This window comes from Pyxicephalus adspersus, chromosome 3 (assembly GCF_032062135.1).
Source record: "Pyxicephalus adspersus chromosome 3, UCB_Pads_2.0, whole genome shotgun sequence".
Classification (NCBI taxonomy): Eukaryota; Metazoa; Chordata; class Amphibia; order Anura; family Pyxicephalidae; genus Pyxicephalus; species Pyxicephalus adspersus.
This window is the reverse complement of record NC_092860.1, coordinates 21,340,373-21,361,199: the sequence shown is the minus strand read 5'-3', so window position 1 is coordinate 21,361,199 and position 20,827 is coordinate 21,340,373. Positions and strand designations below refer to the sequence as shown.

General features: G+C 37.3%; 1 protein-coding gene across 1 annotated transcript in view; it reads left to right on the top strand.

The window, feature by feature from the left end:
- Window positions 1-15,945, top strand: part of MFSD11 (major facilitator superfamily domain containing 11) — a 29,792-nt gene extending 13,847 nt beyond the window's left edge. Inside the window, exons 8-14 of the mRNA XM_072403823.1 lie at window positions 26-173; window positions 5,053-5,093; window positions 5,181-5,246; window positions 9,821-9,946; window positions 10,916-11,090; window positions 12,398-12,533; window positions 14,702-15,945. Coding sequence (XP_072259924.1) covers window positions 26-173; window positions 5,053-5,093; window positions 5,181-5,246; window positions 9,821-9,946; window positions 10,916-11,090; window positions 12,398-12,533; window positions 14,702-14,866 — 857 coding nt within the window. The 3' untranslated portion in view covers window positions 14,867-15,945. The remainder of the gene's footprint in view (window positions 1-25; window positions 174-5,052; window positions 5,094-5,180; window positions 5,247-9,820; window positions 9,947-10,915; window positions 11,091-12,397; window positions 12,534-14,701) is intronic.
- The last annotated feature ends 4,882 nt before the right edge of the window (window positions 15,946-20,827 follow it).

Genomic DNA, 20,827 nt, shown 5'->3' with positions numbered 1-20,827 from the left:
AGTGACACTTTTTTTTCTCAATTAGAGCGGGATCGCAGGACTGTGTTCATCGCCCTCACTGTCATCAGTTTGGTTGGAACGGTTCTTTTTTTCCTCATTCGAACCCCAGCCTCCAACACTATGCAAATAAATGAGGATGACGATGGAAGTTCTGACATCCTGGAAGGCAACATGTGAGTAATATACTATGGGTATTAACTGTTTTATTACTAGTTTTTTTTTTAATTGCATGTTCTACCTATGGGACTATACACTGTAAAGCTCTGAAATCTGCTAAATGGCAGAACCTGCCCACATTTTGGATGAAGTGGTCCTTTATGTGCTTGCTAAGCAACTAACATCTTATGTCTCCTGGGGATCTTTCGATCTTTACATTTGTGACCACTGCAAGGGATTCTGCTATTTTATTGATTTTTATGAAGTCTGCATCTAGAAGAACTGGAACACTCAAAGCAGGTTAGCAGTAACAGGGTGTGTTATTCTCCTAGGGATGTATAGCTAGTTGAGTAATCCAGTACATGTCAGAAGCCAGAAGTGTAGTGCAATCTAGAGGTACTGAAACTTCATAGCTCAAGTTTCATTATTTACAGAACCTGTATAAACCTCAATGATGACTGGGTAACATGAGGCTGCTCATAGCACAAGGTCACCTGTCCAGGGCTCCCAGAACACAAAGATAAGTAAAAGGTGAGGGCACTACACCAATTTGTAATAGGGTCATGAGAACGGGTTTTTTGTGAGTCAAACAGCACAGTATAACTAATATTGGAGAGGAGTCAAGACGTTCATAAATGCAGCTTTATATAAATGTTCAGTTTCTTCTGCAAAATGTTTAAATACCATTGCACCCTTCTGGACAGGTCATTTATTAAATGATTGAGTTATAGGTAGGGGAAATATGAGATGAATCAGACACCTTCAGGTACATTGATTCTTTTCTTTTAAGCTGCCTTGCATTGGTAGTGGAGGCCATGTTCAAGAGAACAGCTCCTGGAAATGGTGTCAGTAAATAATCATGCTGTGATCGGGTGGTGCTCTCCTGCATTAGGCTCATGGCTCTTTGACACAGCTCCTTATCACAGTTATAGGGCTTTATGTTTACCTAAGGCTATGTACACACGTGCAATCATTGTCGTTGGAAAGGATCTTTCCGATCCTTTCCAACGACCGCACGATACATGAACGAGCACTATACATACAGCACCATTCTGCTCTATGGAAAGGGGAGGAAGGAGAACAACGAAGCGGCACCCCACTGCTCTCTCTCCCCTTCACTTCTATTAAGATCGTTCGTCGTCCGTGGATCCGCCAGGACGGTTGTTCGGACGATGGACGACAATCGCTGTATACGCGTAAGATTCCAGCTCTTCTAGAACATCAGTTAAGGCTTGCTCTAAATTCATTCTAATCTATAGTCTGTATTCATAGAATTGCTTGCTTGGCCAGTAAACAAAGAGCACTGAGGCTCTTAAACAGCCCCCAACCACCGCCACTGCTTGTTATCCACTTAAGACCCAGCAAAACCAGTTCTGGAAGCAAATGTTAACGGTATTGTAAGAATTAGCATCTTATTGTACACCTTACATTCCTCAGCTGTCAGATGCAGTGAATGTGAACTCTGTGTATTATAAATATGGGAAATGTAGGTGGCAAATGTTTTATGAATATGCCCATATGTCTGTCTGCAGTAGTAAGAAGCACTCTTGACCTCTTTACTAGAGAACCATTACTTTCTGGCGTTGTCTGGGGTAATAAGCATTTTAGACTTAAGGGGGCAGTAATGGACTACAGATTGAATTCCATCATACCTCCAGTATGTAGGAAGAAAATTATACTGGTCACAGCTGCATACTGCAAAATGTGCTCTGTTCTCTACCTCTGTTTCAGAAGGCAGAGGACAGTTTTTGTGTTAGATACAACGTAATTCATCACAGTATGCACAATCCCATCAGTGCTGGTTAATGTTTTATAAACCATTGACTACAAGAACACAGTATGTTACAAAGCAAGAATTACAGCGTCTTCATGTAATTGTTCCTTACATCTCAATGCAAGAGCTTCAGTCTACTCAGATTGATTGAAACTGATCCGTCCTCCTGTGGATTATTCTGTATCTGAATTGTCAGTATGGTGACAATAAACATCCGCTTACAGGAAGGGTCTATACGCCAGTATTTGGAATGTCATTTTAGGAATGTGGTAAAAGCAGTCACTTGTGTACACACATAAATATCATGAAACTAATATCTGCCTTAAAGTGACTTTGCAAATATTAAAAAGTCATGTTTTTCTTTTTGAGATGCTATGTAATGCACCATCCAATTGTTTGATCAATCTGAAATGATTGATTTTACTATTATATGTCATAAAATTAAAAAATGTAGTTTCAACTTCAGTATGATAACTTCAAAAAAGCCTCTCCTGAATAATTTTTAATAGACATTTTGCTCAAATATTATCAAAAATGTAATTGTTTTATCAATTTGGAATTTGTTTTATAAAAACATATTGCAGAGTGTCTAGCCAGCTTTAAAAGTTTAAATCAGTAAGATTTGGGGACAGATCTCTTGCTTGTGGTTGGGATCAATATCCTCTTTCATTCTATCTTTCAGTCCTGCGACTTGTCTTATCCCGACTCTGAGATTTAATCCTAGTTTATTAAACTCAGCTACTGTTGTGATTTTTTTTTAATCAAATCTACTTTTATTTTTGAGAAATATCATCTATTCATATTTCGTTTTCTATCATGCTTATCGATTTTTGTCCAGTTCCTCTTGAACTTTATGATCAATACAGGTAATATCATTTTTTTGTATCTGTAACACATAACGGAGACCCGCTTGATTTGATGAGAATAACTCTCAAAATGTTAAATTCTGTTTGTACTCTTTTTTTTTGTTTTTATTTCAAAGGATTTGTAACTGTATTTCAGTTCTGTGATTCAGATACCCCAGTTAGACATTGCAGCAAGGTATTAGACTTCACTTCATTCTGACGTCATTGCAGCTTAGTCCAGGAGACACTCCAGCCTGCTGAATAATCAGTGAAATAGTAGTAGGAGTGCATTAGTCCATTGATTTCACTTATCTTTATTATTATTATTGCAATGGTGTTTTCCATCTTACAGTACAAAAGCAGAATAATATAGAATGCTAAATCTAAAAAAAAAAAAAAAAGCCTGAGGTCTAGCTTTAGGGGCTATCTGAAGCAAGGTCAGGTAACAAATAAGTAATGTCACTCATGGACTTAGATCACCAAGTTAAAATCATGGAAAAAAAACTGTAAAAATGAAACGAATGCAGCCAATACATCTAAGGAATAGTAAGCTGCAATATAATCATTTTTTCTGAGTTTGAATACATTTTAACATTACTAAATGTCCTAAATAAATTGGTGTGGAGTGTGTATGAATGATCATTTCTTTCTCCTGTAGACTGGAATGACCAGCTTGTAGCATTTTTCTTAATGTATGAAGTAGAGATATGCCTTTTTGTACCAGCCATAATATAATGAATTTAAAGTGGATGAAGAACAAGCGTTCGGGAATGGGCACAATAATGAAATGTCAGGAGACATTTGTCTTGTGCTGTAAAGTGTGTACAACGCAGAAACAATATTAAAGTGTATGTAAAGGCATTTTTTTCTGTTATGGATAAAGTAGCAAAGAGTTAGTTCCTCTGTTAAGTTTTTTTTAACTATGGTCTGTGTCGTTGCTATTATCGCTAAGATAGAGAAAAACCAACATTCTGAGTTGTCGTTCGAGTAATAGGTAAAGGGAAATTCTCCAGTGGTGACACGTGTTCTGGGTCTAAAGTGAAGTATTCTAGTGACAGACGTTATGCATCGGCATGTGCTCTAGTGGCATTTAGGCAGCAATAAACAAAAACAAATGGCAATTTTAACCCTCCTTTATACAAATCTAAAAAAAAAGACAATTTCAGTGGACATGCACATTGGGCCTGACATTACAAAACTTGTACACAAAGGGTCCATTTTATTAAAGCTCTCAAAGACTGTAGAAAATAGAAAATCATGGGAGAACCTGAGCGATCCAGCAAAACTGGAATAGGTTTATTAAATATTATTTACACTTAGTTTGCAAATATGTTCCATCCTGGACCAGACCCATTCTAGTTTTTCTGGATTCTCCACTGAGTCTATTTTCTCCAGTTTTGGAGAGCTTTAATAAATTGGACCCTTTGTGTACAAGTTTTGTGTACAAGTTTTGTGTAGAGTGGGGAAAGGATATAACCCCTTAAACACTTGTTGACTAGTAACACTGAAATAGATAGCAAGAGGAAATAAAGATTTATCTCCAAATGTTGGAGAGGTTACTTTTCACAAAACAAACAACAATAAAAAAAAACACTAAACTAGTTTTATCCCTTGTCTTCCCTAATCTAAAACTTAAAAAACTGTATGGTACACATATACCCACATCCAATACTGTAATGACTGGGCAGAAACTTACATTAATGGCTTTTTGTAATTTTGTGCCACTTTATTGAACTTAATGTGTTCTGTGTTTTTGATTAGCAGTTACACTGGGTTGGAAATACCGCTGAGTAGTTTGGTTAAGAGGTTTGCCCTTTTCCTTATCTCATGGTGTATATATTTGCAATGATAATACTTTTTGGAGCATTAACCAGTTAATCTGTTCTTCAAAAACAGCATATTCCTAATACAACCTTGGCAAATGTACACAAAGAGCACTGTGGCTATTTACAGCCCCAACCAGCACCATTTCTCACCCTCCTACCACAGGGGAAGTGTTCTGTATCTCAGAAATATAGCTGGAAACAATTCAACATTTACCACCCAGCAGAGTCAGTTCTGGGAGCAAATGTTAAGGTTATTGTCAATAGAATTACACTCAAATAAAAATGTGAAACCTCAGATTACATAATAACCAATAACCAAACTAATACTCAAACCACCTAATAACCAAACTATGGAAATACACTGTACCCTCCATTTAATGCTTATTGTTTTATTGCGGTCATAGGATTGGTATAAAAAATATTCCTAAATCTTAAATTGTGTTTTATTTAGGTCTTCCCAGAGCAACATGTCAAAAGCACTGGATGCCTTTGGTAAGTGTCCATCTGTTATTTTAGCTTAGCATCTCCACGGTCAAACTGAGCGTCTCATTTAACTTATATCTTGTGTTCTTTTTTTAGTAAAATCTTTGAAGCTGTCTGTCACCAAAGAAATGCTGCTGCTAAGCATATCCATGGCTTACACAGGTAACGTCCCTTGGCACTGCAGTAGTCAGAGGTCAAAAAGCTCACGCTGTGTATTCAATGTTGTTTGCAAGGCTTATGATCGGTGTAATGTAGAACTTTTCATTCAGCCTTAGAAGTAGGCATTGAAAATAATCAGCGTGAACTCTGTCTCTCTTGTTCTGAGCAGAAACTATGTTTGCTAGATCACCCAACTTCACTGATGTAAGTGTATCCTCTCCAGCCTTGGAGAGCTTTATTAAATCAGGTCCATTTTCTCCAATGCCTTATCACTATCTGTAACAAATTCTGATTGCCATTGGCATTTTGGAAGATGGATTGAAAAATGGCTGTCCCAGTAAGGGTGGAAGTTTCTTTGATATGCCTGCTGTGATTGGCAGCCTTACGTCACCTTGTCTATACTGTGCATAAGGCAAGATAAAAGAAATGGAGACAGGAAACACTGAGCAGAATTTTTGCTTTAGATTAATATTACCTTGTATCCATGTGTTTGTAAATATTACGCAGTGCTTCACAAAGTCTATAGTCATGTCACTAGCTGTCCCTCAAAGGAGCTCACAATCTAATGTTCTTACCATAGCCATATGTCATTACTACAGTCTAAGGTTTATTTGGGGGGAAGCCATTTAACTTTAATGCATGTTTTTGGAATGTTGAAGGAAACGGGAGTGTCTGGGGGTGATCACATGCAAACACAAAGAGAACATGCAAACTCCATGCATATTGTGTCCTGGCCGAGATTGGAACCTTTGACCTAGTGCTGCCCATAATTATGTACCAGTTTAAAAGCACAATTGAATTAACCAAATACCTGTCTGTTGCCAGCTTGCTGTAGGAGAACTCATTTTTTTGTATGCGTGACGTTCTGTTGTGTCTGTAGTCTCTCTGCAGAGAACTATAACCTCTCTGGCTAAGTCCGATCTATAGTTCTCCATTCCCATTGATAGGAAAGCTCTACCTTGGATTTATCCAGGATTGTGTTGGACCACCACAGAGAGACACTGCAGCATGCTGGCTGGGGTCAAGCTAACTAAAGAGAAAAAAGCTAGACTTTTCACATACATTTGATTATTATTTTTATCATCTTGAATTTTTCTAGCATCTGTGTATTATTCAGCTTTTTACATAGTCCATGGCTATGTCACTGTCCATCAGTCGGGCTCACAAACTAATGTCCCTACCATAGTCATTAACACAGGCTAAAGTCAGTTTTGAAGGGAAAGACAAATAACTTAACTGCATGGTTTTTGGAATGTGGAAGGAAACCGGAGTACCCAGAGGAATCCAAGCTCTGGGAGAACATGCAAACTCTGTGCAAATGATAATCTGTCCAAGATAAAAACCTGGGACCCTGGTGCTGAAAAGGCAAGAGTGCTAGGCACAGAGACAGTCATGCAGTTATGCACACAGAATGTATTAGATTAATTAAATTATTAAGTTTGGTTCATACATGTTTTTTACTCTTTTTTTATAAATCTTTTTTATTGATCTAATTTAAAATGTTGCTTTTCACAGGGTAGTAGAGTTCACCATTTCCTTGGCTGTACACGCAGCTGTCTTTTCCAGCGAGAGCTGTTCATAACAACGGCTTGGAGATAAAATAATCTGTTTGCTGTACAATTACTTCTTAAGCGAGCTTTATATTTTCCTGCAAATGATTGTAGAGGTGAAAATTGCTAAAGGAATTATTGATTATCTTTAGCTTCAAAGCCGTAGCCGTGTGCTAAAGATTTCTGCCATAAAGAAGCTACCCGATAGCGTTTATGGAGAGAAGTGTTGTAAAAATAATGAGAGAGATTCTATTCAGTTGACTTTCCCACATTTTTATTGGATACCTGTGGGGTTTCATCAGGAACCTTTTCTATGGGGCAGTCTGGTAACCAGTGATTTATTGTGACAAAGGCAGAGGCCAGTAGGGTAATAGAAAATCTGGTACACCCAGTAGCATGCAAAGACTTTTGCGCGGTAAATGGCCATTTTTACAATCCATTATATAGTTTCTGTAATGAGAATGTAGAAGGCAAAGCAGACATAAAATGGTATTTTCATTTATACCAATCAATGCAGGTTATAAATATATATTTTTTTATTATTCATAAGTATATTCTTTGTGGCATTTTTGATGGCGTTGGGTTTCATTTTTTATTAAAACTACATATCCAAAGAAGTATCTCATCTTCCCCTTCTCTATTTTCATGACAAGTAGTGATTTGTATTTCCGTGGATCTGAGCAGAACTCCTAAATTAATTGCGCTGCGCATTTATTGCATCTGTGTATTAGGCAAGTTTAGTTTTATAAATATTACATTAAGATTTTTTCCAAGAGTTCTATCCATGCCTTCTCCTTCCTCCTCAATTTGATTTCTTCCCAGCATAGATTAGAATGAAAATGCTTTCATCTGTACCAAAGCTCTGGAACATTCACTTATCTGAATTCTGTATTGTGACTATCAATTTAGATAGAGAGAAGAAAGGACAGGAAAAAATATTTTGCAGGGGCTGGGACAGCAATTTCTAGATTAAAAAAAAAATAGGGTTTACTATGAAATGCATTAAGGTTGGATTTTATACTCTTGCAGTGGATTGCCAGAAGCACTTTTGAGACCCTGTTAAGTTTCTAAAGGCTTATATCCAGTAATTTGTTTCGGTAGAAGACAGCATACACTCACCTTTTCCGCAGCCTGCTGGTCTTACCTGCTTGTTCTCTGTTAAAGCACGTTAAAGCTTCTCAGCATTCTTACTTCTAGGAGTGTTGGTGTTTGTGTCCCCTGCCCTGGACGTGGTTCTTTTCTATGACTAGCACTGAAGCTGACCTTCTATGTCACCGGAGGACCACACAGTGATTAAAGGGTCAGCTGCAGTGATGGAACAGGGGAATAGATAAAAATGATGACTTAAGAGGTAAGTATGTGCCACTATTCATATAAACCCTCCGATACTTGATATGTGTGTTATGCTAAGGTAGCCCAATCATTTCAATGGGCAGCTAATACACTGTAACAGACTTTGTAACGCACAAGTATCTTCTTTTCAAACACAATGGAATGCACAGATGGTTCACATATATGGATTGTCTGTTCCAAAACACATGTCAGTAAGGAATGTTCATTGAGTTGTCATACCAAATAAATAAAACTGTACTATGGATTGTGCTTTATAATATGGTGTGGCAATATGCAGTAAAACTTAGAATTTTCATTATTTCGACGTGAGGATGTGAATCCAATCTAGAAATGTAATATGCTAGAATGCAATTATCTCATTTATATTAGATTATTTATATCTCTACCCCAGCGATTATGATTACTTTTTTATAGATGAATTCTAGGCATTGTTTATTTCAAAATGATTGGTTGCTTAGTTAAAGCAGAACTAAACTTAAAAAAAACACTCTTATCTTCACTTCCAAAGACCCCTCAATCCCACCGAAACTTTCCTGGATTGGGTCCCATGTCGTCCTGTAATCTGCCTTCGTCCCAGCGCCGCCATCTTCTTTCTCGTCTTTCAGCTTCTGCCTATGTCACCCCATTGCGCACTGTGCAGCCGCGTGAATCGTGTGACGTAGCCAGGTGTAAATAGGGGATAAAAGAGAGTGAGCTGATCTCACTGCCCATGCCCAAGATCGAGCATGCTCAGAGGAAGCATCCAGAAGCCTCCTGGGATGCATATACATGGGTATCCCAAGAGTCTCTGCGCTCCCGAAGGGTTTTAATCCCCCAAAAAAGAGAATTTTTACCTTCCATAAAATGGCTGTATACCTTTTTATGTCAACTAAAAATTTTGGTGATAGGTCTGCTTTAAGTTTGTGATTGAACATCCACAGCCCTTGACCACCAACGCCCATCAGTTTGGTCAGAAACACACCCTTATCTGTTGATTGAATACCAAAAAAGCACAACATGCCAATGAGGTTATCTTTCTGTACTATCCTTCATTCTATCTGCACCTTCATGATCAGTGATAAATGTAATTATTAGTTGTTGTGGGGAATACCTATGCTGTGGGGGGTTTTATTTAATAGTTTGTTTTTTGCTTGCTATTCTTTCTTGATTGCATTCCAATGCATTACCCTTTTGCACGTGACATAAAAAAAATAGTCAGATTTTCCTTTTTTTTTTGTCCTGGTCTGATCTGTTAAGTAATTTGAATGTCCCGCTTTTTATTATCTGTGAATTTTATATTTAACACTATGTATAACAATGAGTACAATGAGAACTGCAATGTGATGTTTTTTTTTTTTTTTTGAAACAGCAGAGCTAAGGAAGACATTTTGCAAGACTTCAGCTGTTCTGCAGTTTTTTCCTGATTTTTAAAATAGTACAAATAGACTAAGAAGTCAATTATAAAGCAGTGAATCTAACATTCACCAAACATGCTTTGGTGGCAAGTTAGTTACTGCCATTAAAAACTGATGGATCTGAAAGGTTATTTACCAGAATTTTCAGTGAATGTCATATTCACTGCTTTATAAAGGGAACCCTAAGCATAGATCAGTAACTAAAAATATTCTGTGCTGTAAACCTTTAATGTAAATGTTTGTTCTGTGCCATAACATATGTATGTTCCTTGTGTTTCAGGTTTTGAACTGACCTTTTACTCTGGTGTTTATGGTACTTGTATTGGAGCAATCAACTGGTTTGGAGCTGATGCTAAGAGCTTAATCGGACTATCTGGAATATTTGTTGGCCTTGGAGAAGTTTTAGGTTGGGTTTTATTACCTGTTTTCCTTTGCTTTGTGAGATTTAGTCCTAAAAAGAGAGATTTTTAGGCACTCAATACACTTGAGAAATTGTGTTTTAGGACTGCTTTCTACCTTTATTCCCCAACAAAATCCTTTTCACAAATGCATTTTACTCCTAGGGGTGTTTTGAGCACCACACAGACCCAACAAATATAATCTACCTCTTGGCTATTTTATTCTGTTTAGAGCCCAAGCCTATGTTTCTCTTGGATGTCCACCTCTGTGGTCAGAGAGTGCTAACTGCTTTAGAAAAAACTTCCTAATTTCTCCCTCTCCTCTCTTTCCTTTTCCTCCCGTACCTTTCTTACACTCCCTTCCCTCTCTCATTTCTTTTTTTATTCCCATCTCACTCTCTCCTATGTTCTACTCTTTGCCTACTTACTCCCTTCTTGTTTGCTCCTTTCATCTACTTCCTTCTCTTGTGCGTCTGTCTTCCACTGTATTACCTCCCGCTCTTTTCTTCCACTCCCTTACCTCTCACTCTTTTTTCTTCCACTCCTTTCCTTCTCACTGTTTTCTTCTACTTCCTTACCCTCTCTCCCTTTTTTTCCACTCCTTTCCCTCTCGCTCTTTTCTTCTACTTCCTTACCCCTTGCTCCTCTCTTCCACTCCCTTACCCCCTTTCTCTTGTCTTTTACTCCCCCACCTCCTCACTCCTGCCCTCTTTCTCAATTTCCCGTTGCGTTTCCTAAGTTTTATATACTTTTTGGGCCTCACAGATATACTTTATGGTAAATGAAGTGGCCTTTCAGAACTCAATCACATTTGTAACGTTTTCTTGATATTTTACCAGTTCACTAATTGTATTGACTTGATGCATAGAATTGCTCTTTAAACACAAAAGCTAAGCATTTTCTTGAAGCCTTACAGCTGTCTGGAAACTCATTCTTGTAACGAAAACTGATTAAAAATCTTTCTGTCTACTTCATAGGTGGAGCAGTCTTTGGTTTACTCAGCAAGAATAGTCGCTTTGGCAGGAATCCAGTCTTTCTCTTCGGTCTCATTGTTCATTTTCTAGCTTTCTACCTGATCTTCCTCAGTATTCCTACCGATGCCCCAATCGCCTCTCGTGATGGGACTTACAGTCGGGCATATGTGGATCCTAGGTAGGAAATAGATTTTGTAAAATAACGTTTTTTCTGCCTTGCTAAAACTAAATATAAATATATTTTTACAATTTTATTTTAAGAACACCAACCTGTTTTTCAAAGTGTATATTATAATTTACAATCCCAAAAGGAGCTAATAGTCTACTGTCTCAGCCAAAGCCATACATACATGTATACTCTAAAGCCCCTTTGTTCAGATACCAATAGGTTATTAATAAGTTGTAGAAGGAAATCAGGTCACCTAGAAGAACTCACACTTACACAGGGAAAATGCACAAGAACCAGTCTTATGGTTTCCCCAAAACCAGAATACCAGTGCTGGACGGCAAAAGTGTTATTTATACAGCGTGCATAGGTGTGTAGTAATAAAAGCAAAAAGTAAACAAAATGTATAGTTGATGTAATAAAACAGAATGAACGATGTGCTGCATCTGTTGTTGGTGGTAGCTAACTAGATCATGGCTGTAAAACATTAAGTAGTATTGCTTCAAGCTCTAGTCCGAGAAAAGTTTGTTATACATTTCAAGAATCCCAAGATTCCATTCCTATCTTTTCCATAGAAAGGTGAAAAATCTAAGTCTGTTAGATTGGAACTGAAAAGAATGCAATTAAAGTAACCCTGTCCGTAATATTGAAGTCCAAATGAAACCTGCTCCTAACTCTGTAATTCCTTCTGCCCATGTTGCTGAATCTATTTCAAATTACGGGTGTTGCCTGTTGAAGTTTGGGCAGAAACTGACACTGCTGGAATTGTTGATCTTCAGCATGGGTTTTTTTCCTGTAGGATTTCCATTTGTCTTTGTAATAAAAATTTAAATATTGTTAATTTAAACTGACCAACTTTTAGAATAAACTGTATAATTCTTACTGTAAATGTATTTAATACTGGTTAAGGTACAGATTTTTTTTTTTGATGTTCAAAACATTATTGCCATGTCAATTAGAAAGTCAATGATCACGTATTCCATTGGGCACAATAATACCTGAATATTTAAATTCTTCCATAAGCCCTAAACTTGCAATTCCAAAAGTGTGCAAGGACAGAAACTATCTACTGAGCAATTGGCCTGTAGGAAGGCTGATTTTCTATTTCCAGTCCTATGTGCAGTAAATATAGACAACTTCTCTAATGTTATTCTGCAGTTAGACATCAGTAGCAACAATAACATCACATATTTTATTGAAGGCAAGCGGTTTAGGAAATCAATAGAAATATTCGGGCTGAAATTCTACTTTTTCTTTTTATTTAAAGACTAAATGAGTAATGCGTAACCATTTCTGTCTGTTTTCATTTTTCCCTGTAGCAAAATCCTGTCTGTGTTCTGCAGCTTTCTGTTGGGTTTAGGAGACAGCTGCTTCAATACTCAGCTCCTTAGTATTCTGGGGACCTTATATGCAGATGACAGTGCACCCGCCTTTGCAATATTTAAATTTGTGCAGGTAAGCAATAATGTAAGACCTTTTGTGTGTAAACATGCATGTGGACAATCGATATACAAAGGTCTTTCTTTGCAATTTTAAAGGAATGGGTATTGGTTTTGAGTCAATATTGGTTTAACCCAAAATCAATATCGGTTATAGTTCAAATCTAAGATGTAAAATGTCAGAATAAACTAAAAAAATAATCCCTGTCCAAAATTATAGTTTCCTTTTAAAAAGACTCCCAACAGGCAGTTATTTTCTAAATTTGATTCCATGCTATGTGTAATCAATTTCTCTACAAACTTCCTTGTGGAGCATCTACAGAAAACAAAATATTACAGGGCTGCTGCAGATATATAGTGTTGATAGTCATTCTTAATGTTAGGAACACACATAGCAATTTTCAGGCTATTTCAACCACATCCATCACCTTTCAACAGGCAAAACAAAAATAGATCAGTCAAACCTACCACTAGCACATTCAAATATTTTTCATGTCCATAGAAACTCTATGTGATGGGTTACATTTATTCTTTTGTGCAGTTGAAACCTAATTAACAGTCCAGGGGCCTGGACATTGTGACTTTGTCTTTTAAGAGAAAAAGGCAGTTCAGTCTGACAGCAACACCCCCAACCTCCTTTGCTCCAGTAAGGTATACTAACTTATAAAGATAGTGGGGTTTCTAATTTTGGGAAAGCATATGACCTTCCTGGCCAACAGGTAGGCCAATACACTTCCATGTGTAGAGAATAAAATCATCATTCTAGGTTAGATTTTACTCCAGAGCTTACAAAGGGTGGACTGCAGCAGCTGGGAGGCAGTGAAATAGCATGGATGAGTAAGTTAACATCTTCCTTGTGCTAAGAGAGTATAAGTTAAAGTCACATCTTTCAACTATAGCACCCTTTGGAGATCACACTTATCTTCAGGAAGTACTGTACACTGCACCGGAGATACCTAAAGATTTTACCTGTAACCACTTGGGACCTGGAAAAATGTGTTGTTAAATAAAGGTTAAGATTACTATTACCCCTACCATTTTTTATTATCATTCTAGGCTGGTACATAAATTGTAAAATCTGCACATTTATCCTTTATACAATGCTGTATCTATTAAAACTTAAGCATTTTTACCCCTTTTATTAGGGGTAATTATAAACAAATACCAAAAAAAAAAAACATGTACTTAGAAATAGGTGTCAAGATATCTATTTGGTGAGTAGAGCAAACAACATTTTGTGTTAAGTAAACTACTGCATTGAAAACAGTTTTGATTGCCCCAGAAATGTGATAGCCCTTCTACATGTAAACGAGGGGGTGCTGAGAAGTTCCTGGCTTTGCCCCCTTCCAGATGAAATAGAGAAATGAGTGTGGGGGCATATGACAGCCTAAAATCTTAGTATGTAACTGTGCAAATATCAGGTTTTTTCAGTTCCTAAAACTGTTTTTTCTTTTAGTGAGAAGCTGTGATGGCAGAGGCACAAGCAAGTTTCACGTCGTTGGACAGGCCGTCATGAAGTTTTTGTTTCTCCAGGGAAAGGAAGGACACTTCTCCCCCCGTGTTTGTGACGTCTCAGTGTGAATGTCCTTTGCTGACTTTACCTGGAGAAACAAAAACTTCATGACGGCCCGTAACTCCAACGACGTGAAACTTGCTTGTGCCTCTGCCATCACAGCTTCTCACTAAAAGAAAAAACAGTTTTAGGAACTGCAAAGACCTGATATTTGCACAGTTACATACTAAGATTTTAGGCTGTCATATGCCCCCCACACTTTTTTTTCTATTTCATCTGGAAAGGGGCAAAGCCAGGAACTTCTCAGCACCCCCTCGTATGAGCCTGGAGCTCTTTTATTAGGACCGGAAGAGTGGGCAATAAATGACTTGCTTCCACTTCTGTAACAGGATTTGAGTATAGTTGCTCTTTAAACATATAGAAATATTCTCGACAGAGAGGTCTAATTGATGATAGATTAAATCTGGTTTATACATAAGCAATCACTGAACAATTTTACATTGTGAACATCGTAATCAGCCAGTCACTACTTGTTCTGATTAACACGTATCTGTTGATTTTTTTTTCCTTCTAAATACACATATTTATAGAAATGTTAGTAATTCATGAAAAACAGATGCACAGTAATGAAGTATGTCAGTAACACTCTTGTCTTTCTCCCTCTTATTCAGTCTATCAGCGCAGCTGTTGCATTCTTTTATAGCAACTACCTCCTCCTGCAGTGGCAGCTGTTAATCATGGTGATATTTGGATTCTTTGGCACCATCTCTTTTTTCTTTGTGGAGTGGGGTGTGGTCAGCTTGAATCCTCAGGAGACTCGCTATGGCAGTATTTGATGAAGATGTACTTCTCCTTAACTGCTGGTTTACAGAGTTCTAAAGGCTCAGAGCTTGTCTGGCACCTGAAAGGTTAATTAAGGAACATTCGGATCTGCGCTGGCCGCAGGGCATTCCCTAGAGCTACTCTGTACTACTTTTTCGGATTCAGGACAACGTTGACGTGACCATAATGCTCTCTGTCCCCAGCGTCTTCTGGGATGGAGAAAACATATGGCAGTGATTCACAGACATTGCCGGTGCAATAGCTGCTACACTCCTCCGCCTGCTGTTATTACTTGATCTTGTTTATGACTTGCCAATTATAAGGTCTGATTAATCACTACACTCTGATCACTGAAGTGAACTTTATTAGACACCACACTCCTTGCCCCTTTTTATCTTGTGATATTTTAATTTGTGCAAAATGTGGCGGTTTTATAAACATGAGTGTGACAATACTGCGCAGTGACCACAAAGCTTAAAATACTTGACTGCAAATTTGCTGTTCTGTCCAGATTGGAAATTTGTGTTGGTGCCAAACTGTCACACACACTTCTTTTTTCTTTGAGGAATGTATTGTCAGCCTTTATTTCAGCCGTCATCCAAAGTTTTTTTTTTTTGGTAGGTTTTTACACTGCTCTTGCTTTTCTGTAAATTGTTTGCACTCAGGTCTTTTTAAAAATTGGTAATGGGTCATATTTGTTTTATATTTCTATTAAACCAGCAAGATCACCCTCACCTTATGGCCTCTTGTTTACAATAGTGTTTGATAAGGAGAGCATAGCTGCCAATTAGCTTTATGATGTCGATCTTCTCAATATTCTACAGTTTAGTAAAGGAACACACAGGTAATTTTTAGTAACTCAGTCTCACTACTAATGTGAGGAATTAGTCATTGCTATACAAATGGCTCACTACTGGATAAACTACATCAGAATCAATTAACTGCCTAATGTTCCAAATGTGTATGAAAATGTGCTATTCCAAGATATAACATACTAGTGGATACCATTGGTACTTGGAAAAGGTAATTGTAGGGTGATTGAGTTGCTACAAATTAACAACATACAAGGTGCAAATAAAATTGCTTTAAATGTGTATTGTATATTTGTGGTCTAATTGTGTCCCAGTACCATCCCTGTAAAAGGCCAAATGGAAGGACCATTGTTCTCTCTGTGAGAGTGTTGGTCTATCGCCAGTGTTTTATCATGCTGAATATACGATCACAACTAATGCTGTTTTTACCAAGCAGTGTGAGCATTGCTGATTGAAGATTTGTATTGGTCACTGTGCAGGGTGTGTATAGACATCTGGTATCACACAGAGATAAGTATTTATCATGCATGGATTCTGACTTTTCGGCCAATACTGGATTGCATTTAAAGAGGCTGCAGCATGAAATGACTTTCTTCCCTTCCTTATGTATTCCAATGATTCCTCTGTGTTTTTGGCTCTGTCCATCTAGTGTATTAGTATAGAAAGTTTTGTGCTCTCACTCACCCTGGTTTTAGAGTTTCCAAACTCTATGAAATCAACTCAGCTCAGCAGGCTCTGCCTAGAATAAACATTTCACTTTTTAAAGGTTGACTGACTCAAAAATCTTTTACTCCATTTAGGGATATGAATTTTGATGCATCTTGTTCTTGGGGGTCCAGTTTGGCATTTTGATTTCTGGCTTCCAAAAATGATATCCCCAAATCTCTGCTGTCCAGTTTGGTTCTGAAGAGCCATAAACTTTCCAGCGTTTTTTATATATTTCATTTTTACAGGATATGAAGCAAGAATTGGTCCACTAAGCCCAAACGTGCATTGCTGGAATACTTGGTCTGTTTACAGACCTTTAAACTTAGATTTACAAAGCCAGATGAAGATCTGACAATTAAAGGAACTGAGCTTGGTGGGGATGGATGTGTGGGTTCTTGACCTAAAGTTTTTTTACTACCTAGAAAAAAATTAGTTGCTATGGATTTCTTCCCTTCAGTCACTTTCTATACATGAGACCCTGCATATGTGTTGTTGTTTCCATGATTTAACAGCTTGTCTTGGTGGCTGCATTAGCCTCATTTTTCTCCCAGTCTGAAGATCTATCAAGGGGTCCCTGTGGGTACCAAAAAGGAAAGATGACAAGCTTTTACTTTCCGTTCTTCTTTCGGGTCACATCGTGTTATCCTTGCTCTAGGTGGTGCTTTTGAAATTCATGTAGAAGCTGTAACTCTGCTTATCTCCTCTGTGCCACCGGCAAAAGTTGTTTATCACCTGAGGGAAAAAAGGAAAAATCAGCATTCTGAATACTTCTAGTCATCAATTCAGGCATAAGACACACAGGGAGAAAAAATATATTGCTGATTCATCTTTCATTATAGGTTTTACAGAATCTACTGGTAAATAATGGAACGGTGACCTGCACAGGTACATTTAGTTGCACAAAGCCTGATTTGAATGGATAATTGAGTTTTAGGTAGCAGTTTGAATATGTCCATGCTTTGCATTGTGTATGACATAATTACATTTTATAAGTTCAATATTGTCAAATAATGCCATTTTGTTAATTGCCACTTGACCAGGATGCCAGGAGGATGCTGTAATGATACCAGTATAGAAACTGGTATGTCACCCCATTATTGTAAAACACTTGCACTGGCATGTGGGATGCAAATGACTCAACAATTACAAAACATCTGCACAGTAGTCTTATGTGCTTTTTTACAAAGGAGAAAAGGACAAATTAGTAAATTTTACACTAAAAGATTTAAAGGAGTTTAAATAACAGAGCAATCGTCACATTCCACATAAAAGGGTTACTGGGGTGCACAAATAAAAAGAAAAAAAGCTGAATGCTGCAGCTTTTCTTTTTGTCTATTTCAGAATGACTGTTAACATTGCTTTAAAGATAGTTTTAATGATTTTTATCATGATTTTAATGATTTTAAATAAATGTTATTTATTTACCACACATAAATTTAGTCTTTTAATATATACATAAATAAAATATTGAGAGATATTGAAATATTGAATTATAAATGAAGACCAGTAATGTTGATGTCTGTCCAAATACCTGTTCAATGTAATTACAAGAGCCATAAATTATTTTTATGTTGTACTGCTCTCATATAATCAGTAAAGAATCTCTCTGTAAAAAAGGCAGCCATGCATAACTTTTAGCCTGTTCTCTTATCTCATGTGATTCTAGATATCCAACTATGAAGTATAAAAAACATTTACAGGCACCATAATTAACAGCCTCCAATATTTATAAAAAAACACAATTTATTCAGTAATGATAACACATATGTATAATTTTCTCTACAGTGATACAGTTTAAAAAACCCATCTATAGGTAGTCCCTGGGTTACGAACAGGATAGGGACTGTAGGTTTGTTCTTAAGTTGAATTTGTACGCAAGTCGGAACGGGTACAATTTTTTAATAAATGCAATTAGAACAGATGTTTGTCTCAACATATATTAGGCAGCGTGGTGTCAGTTACTGTTTACAATTCTCACTGTGAGTTAATCACAAACAAAGCTAAAAAAAAAACTTTATAGAGCTTATACATTCATTAACTTCTGGAGCAAGCTGTGCTTTGATACGCAAAAAGAAACAACTGCAGAGTTTTTTTTTTTTTTCAATAAAGAGCTACAAGATGTTGCAAAAGAGCTCAGTCCCAGCTGTGTTTAGCAAGAGATTTTCTTAGCAAGTCATGCAAACCACAAGCCTCCGTCCTGCACACGAGCGAGCAGGGAAACCCTGTTTGTATCTGTAAGTCATCCGTATGTCAGATGTTCATAACTCGGGTACTACCTGTAAAGTTCTAGATGTGTTTTGCAGCTTTATCAGAAGAATCCCATCAAAGAGTTCTGAGGAAGCTGCGAAATGTGTCAAGAAATATAGATGATACAGAAAATTGTACATATGTGTGATCAATACTGAATAAATTGTGTTTTATAAATATTGGAGACTATTATTGTGCCTGTAAGTAGTAAAAGTTTTTTGTTCTTGATTTGTAGAGCTGTGCTTCCATTATAAATTATGGAATTTACATCTAGTGTCATCCTGATGCCTCCCTTGTTTGTATACAAAATACACACTTGAAATTACTGTTGTCTAGTCATTCATGATCTAGATCAGTGTTTCTCAACCAGGGTTCCTCTGGAGGTTGTTAGGGGTTCCTTAAGCGATGAGCAAGTTGTGCCTCACAGGTCAGTCTAACTAATACCAATGATCTTTTTGGCCATCTGTAAGGGTGACATTCTTCCCACTGACCAGCATGTTAATGTACTGGTGGCTGTGAATATAGTAATAGCAAGGGGTCCCCATGACCTGAAAATTCTTTCAAGGAGTTTCCCCATGTTAAAAAGGTTGGGAAAGGTTGATCCAGATTGTGTGCTTTCCTTTAGTCTTTGTCTGCATTCCTGAACCCGTGCATATTGTACAATAAAGAATGAATGTTAACAAAGCGACTGGACAGGGCCTGTGATAACTGTACTCCTAGAAATCACTGAAACGGTAAATGTACATACCTTGCCTACCTACTAGGTCTAGAACAATGAATCACAAATTTTGATGGCAGATCATTACAGCAGCCAGGGAACTTAATAATTCTCCCATGACAGGTCGCCATTACCAAAATTATGTTTAATTGCAGTATTATATCGCTATGTGAAAAGGATCAATTACACAATCTGAAATTGCATATAAACACTTAGGAATAGTTTCTGAATTACCTATTCATTGCAGCCTTCAAGTAAAACTGTCATCACACATTCTGTTATGAACATGTTGGTAAAAGCTAAGTGTATGCACAGAGAATAAATGGTTTGAATCAGTGAAAAATTACTTGTTTTATCAACCAGGTTTATTCGATTTGATTTTGACATTTAAAGCTTGAATATATGAAAATTACTGTCTACAGATCTCAAGTTTTTTTGTGTCTAAAATGTTAGACTCTACTTTGCAAATATTAAAAAACTGCCCAGTTAGGTGATAATGTTATGGTCAGTGGATCGCGCTTAGCTTTGGAAAAAAAAAATCAGGTAAGTTAAGTTATATGTATGATGGCCAGCATTCTAGTCTCCTTTTCTTTTACTGCTACAGAGCTTATAGGTCACCGTATCTTCTAAAATCTATAAGCAGTTTTAGGGCGAGTCCTGAAAAACCTTTATTTTTTTGAGGCCCCTAAAGGGTAGGATTCAGTGCGGTGCCTCGCAACCTATTATTTAGTCCCAAAAGTACCCACCAAGGGAAGTGTTCACACATAAAGGACTGGGGCAGGTTTAGAGGGATGGGAGCTAAAAGTCATATGTAAGATGGGCATAGGTTGGGTGAAAGTTCATGAACCACCCAGAAGACCTCACCCCAGCACTCTATAGCTGAACTATCACGTTCTATGAATTGCTTAATTCACCTGTGTATTTTACTATGCTCATGCATTTTCTCATTACAATATCCAGCTCTCCGCTGTGAATGTGGCATCATGACTGTTTATGCTCTCAGTGGCAATATTGTTGCAAAGCTGCAGTTATTTTGAAGCTTTCACGGTAATATATCTCATACCAGTGTATATCTGTAAAAAGGATTTTGCTGCATTAAACAGGTTCACTTGAGGACACATAATGAGCTTTTTACCCTCATTAATAATTTTTGTGGTTCAATGTGATTCCGTTTAGAAATGTACACTGTTAGGAAGTCATTGCCTTCAAGATCTCATTACTGAAGTGAAAAGACATTTTTCTCATGAAACCAATGTTCTGGAAACGTAACTTCTAGCTGTAACTGTACTGTGTGTTATGGGAAAAGCAAAACAACAGGAAATGGTACCATTCTGTTTTTATTATTATTTCGTAAATTGTGGGGAATGGCTTTACAAAAGCTCAGTAACGATCAGTCACTCATTTTGTAGCCGAACATATCACATACCGTGTTTCCCCGATGATAAGGCAGGGCCATCAAATAAGACAGCCCCCCCTTTTTAGAAAAAAAT